Source organism: Rhagoletis pomonella, unplaced genomic scaffold (genome assembly GCF_013731165.1).
Source record: "Rhagoletis pomonella isolate Grant_MI unplaced genomic scaffold, Rhpom_1.0 Rhpom_scaffold_00012, whole genome shotgun sequence".
Lineage (NCBI taxonomy): Eukaryota > Metazoa > Arthropoda > Insecta > Diptera > Tephritidae > Rhagoletis > Rhagoletis pomonella.
This window is the reverse complement of record NW_023458566.1, coordinates 23,282,358-23,286,154: the sequence shown is the minus strand read 5'-3', so window position 1 is coordinate 23,286,154 and position 3,797 is coordinate 23,282,358. Positions and strand designations below refer to the sequence as shown.

The following is a 3,797-nucleotide window of genomic DNA, read 5'->3' as shown; positions in this document are numbered from 1 at the left end:
AATCAAACGCTACTCACAGCTGATGAAACAACACCACCTTATATAAATTCGCCTTGATTAGTACCTTGATTTTTTTGTAACAGGACAGGCTTAAGCACAAAGGCAAAAATTTGACACAGAACTGTTATTTTTTAATTTTACTTCATAAAAAAAAAAGTCTGGAATGATTAATCAATTTGTCAGAAACTTTCAGACTTATCGAATATATGATGTAAATGCGGTCTATGTAGAATTTTGTTAGCTTTCATTTGCCGTATTTCATATTAAGATTGTTAACCACTTTTTGTTTTAAGCCGAATAAAAGTAAATTGAGCAATTCTTTATAGAAATTGGATAGTGGCATCTATTGAACATTTTTGCTGCTGTTGAAATCTCTTCGGGTTTTGTTTATTTCTAATTGTGTTAAGTAATTAAATCGTCTCAATATCGAAATGATTCTAAACACAATGTTTACGATTGGAAATTTTCTCTTTATTTAATTAGACTAAAAAATGATAATCGTCGTTTAAAGTACAAAACCGCGCATCAACAAAATGCAAAACCGCGTTTGGGAGGTTTCATAAATTATTTTCTAGAGAGTAAAAACACTCATATTTCAAAATGGTTCTCCTTTTTTTTATAAAGCAATCGCATTTCTGGCTAGTATATTTCAGGACGAATGGATAAGGATTGAGCCAAGAGCTTGTGTGAGCAAATCCAATTTTTGGCAGCAAATGTCAGTTACGCGGTTTCGCAGAATGACGATGCACGGTTTTGTACTTTAAACGACGTAATGTGACATTACATTTCAATAATTAATGAAAAAATAATTTTATTTGCGGAGCAGCGAAGAGGACCGGGGTAAAACTAGTAGTAAAGTAGTATTTAGTTATAAACGTGCGAACCGATTATGTGTTTGAATCGGTGCATATTGAAGCTTGGAGTCTTGGTTTGATTTAAAAAAAAAAAAGAATCTTTACACCAGGACCGAGTACATACATAAGTAACCATCAGGTAGTTTTAGTTGAATTATTAAAAACAATTATTATAAATTTACAAATTACAAATTAAATTTACATTTCTTGTATGTTGTATATGTAAATTTATGTATATATTCATACGTAGAGCATGGTGGTCACCACGGTCATTCGCACGGCGGTGGTCTTACTAGAAATCATAGCAGGCTTACAGAACTAGCAAATATAGATGATGGCGAAGGTGAGCCCAATGACTTCGCCTATGAAAAAGAGGTATGCATTCAAACTTTTCAGTTCAGTCAGGTTAACTCAAAATACATACATATGTACATATATAGGGGATTCAAAAGACCTGTTAAGCGTCGTAATGTCTTAAAGTATTTAAAAATTTATATATTTCTACCAGTTTAAAAGCATTTCGGTATAATAACAGATCCTCTAAAATCATTTTAATAGTTATTTTACGTTGAAAAATTTTCAGACTTTAAGACATTAACATACTTAACACGTCTTGTGAATTCGTAATAGTATTTACAAAAAAAATTAAATAAATTTCTTTGCTTTAAGAAAAAACCGATGAAGAAATTAAATCATGGTCACAGTCACGATCCAGGCCAAATGAATATGCGTGGTGCATTTTTACACGTACTAAGTGATGCCTTGGGTAGTATCATAGTCGTGATTAGCGCCTTGGTATGTTTCATATATGTATACAATAACGAAATCAGGCAAAGTGCATTGTAAATGTGTATTTGTCATTAGGTTGTGTGGCTAACAGACTGGAAATATCGATACTATATGGATCCTGCTCTTTCTATCGTTTTGGTTTGCCTAATTCTACATTCAGTTTGGCCACTCCTCCGGGAATCAGCATTGATATTGCTACAAACTGTGCCAACGCATATTCAAGTAAATGCTGGATTTTCGTTTTTGACTATTTATATAATAAAAAAAAAAATATATGCTTCTATTTACTTAGGTTGACGCGATCCAAAAGCGTCTGCTGGAAAAAGTTGATGGTGTTCTGGCTGTTCACGAATTTCACGTTTGGCAATTAGCTGGGGACCGTATAATCGCTTCGGCTCACATAAGGTAAGAAATCATTAATGCACTTACGCTCAGCTAAGTAACATTTACGCATGCCCATTACTAAAATCTGGGTGTGTATGACACACATGTACATTTATTTAAACGTGAATATCCATAGATGTCGCAACCTTTCGGAATATATGAAAATTGCGGAGAAGGTTAAGGAATTTTTTCACAATGAAGGCATACACTCGACCACAATTCAGCCCGAGTTTGTCGAAATAGAAGGCTGCAACATGTCTGATGGCACATCGAGTCTAAATATGAGTGGCTCCGATTGCGCATTAGATTGTCCCAGTACAGCAGAGGGATGCGTCAAAGCGACTTGCTGCCAAAATAATAACAAATTGGTAACAGAAATTTATAAATATCGTCGTTATGAATGGGAAAAGTTTCTATTGACAAAAAACTTTCAATTTTTTAATTTACATTAGAAATTCTTTTAGAGCTTTGCTATAGAAGCCATTAATATTGGATTTTAATTTTGGTGTTGGGCTAACGTTTTAAGCCACCTTACGGAATACTAAACCAAAAGCAATTAAAAATATGTCAAATAGAACACTTTGCATTGATGGCGACAACATACATACAGCAGTGTTCACCAAAATAGCATGTTTTGACAATTGCATTTTCTTTTATTTCATTTTAATCACTTTTATACACATAGAGTCAATTCCACAACAAAAGCCAAACAAATAAAATATTCCACAACAGTCAAAAAAATTTTCATCAAAATTTCAAATATTTTACTCAGAATTTTTAGAAAAGTGAGTGCATGGTGTTTTTTGTTTAATATTTCCAATGTTTTCAAGTTAAAACTATTTTAGTTATTTTTTATAAAAATGTGGTTCATGCTTTAAACGAAACCACATAAGTCAACTTTTCAAAGTTTATACAGAACTTAGAAAATTTAACAAATTTGTATCTAAATTTTGGGTACACAGAGAGATTGGCTATGTAATTCTTGTGAAACTAGCGCAAGTTTTAAGCGGCTAACTTATCGCGTTGATTTTTAATATTTTTTTTTTCTGACGGGTTTCACGGTTTTATGCATGTAACAAGGCAATTTATAAATTATAGCGTTAATTTTTCCTATTTTTCTTTGCAAACGGTCTTGCGAATTTTATTCTACAAGAAATTCCTTTTTAATTGGTAAAAAATGCAAAAAGCCGTCAGCAGTAAAAATCATTAAACGTCAACGCGATTTGCTAGCTGCTTAAAACATGCACTTGTTTCACTAGAATTGAAAAATCGATCCATCTGCGTACTCAAAATTTTTCAAAAAATTCTGATTAAAACGTTCAAAGTTTAGACGAAAATTTGTTGACTTTTTCTAAGTTCTGTATAAAGTTTGAAAGCTTCAATTATGTGGTTTTGATTAAAGCATGAACCATAAAAATAAAAATAAAAAAAATTTAACTTGAAAAACATTGCAAATATTAAACAAAAAACACCATGCACTCACTTTTGATAGCCAGTGTACGTACGTTGTTTTATAGCTCGTTAAATTTAATACAATAAAGTGGAAGTTTGAAGTGGCTAATATTACATTTACATTGAGCCCAAATTCGTCATTTGGCCGAGAAATCGGAAACATCGTACAGTTTCCTAAGTAAAAACACTATCAGCCGATTGCCGAAAAATTCCTCTAGCCGAGATCACTTGTTTTTTGGCAATTACCTTTTATCTTTTCCAATTTCTTCCATTTCTATTACAATTTATTCAAAATACACTAACACACTAACCAAAACC

At 32.2% G+C, this 3,797-nt stretch overlaps 1 protein-coding gene across 3 annotated transcripts in view; it reads left to right on the top strand.

The window, feature by feature from the left end:
• Positions 1 to 3,797, top strand: part of LOC118748144 (zinc transporter 1-like) — a 38,091-nt gene that overhangs the window by 11,011 nt on the left and 23,283 nt on the right. For 2 of the 3 annotated variants that reach the window (XM_036482471.1, XM_036482470.1), the window contains exons 5-9: positions 1,105 to 1,229; positions 1,524 to 1,649; positions 1,719 to 1,865; positions 1,936 to 2,048; positions 2,164 to 2,395. In XM_036482471.1, the coding sequence (XP_036338364.1) occupies positions 1,105 to 1,229; positions 1,524 to 1,649; positions 1,719 to 1,865; positions 1,936 to 2,048; positions 2,164 to 2,395 (743 nt within the window). Of the gene's footprint in view, positions 1 to 1,104; positions 1,230 to 1,523; positions 1,650 to 1,718; positions 1,866 to 1,935; positions 2,049 to 2,163; positions 2,396 to 2,479; positions 2,510 to 3,797 lie in introns of those variants that run through there. The other variant, XM_036482472.1, reaches the window with a different exon arrangement.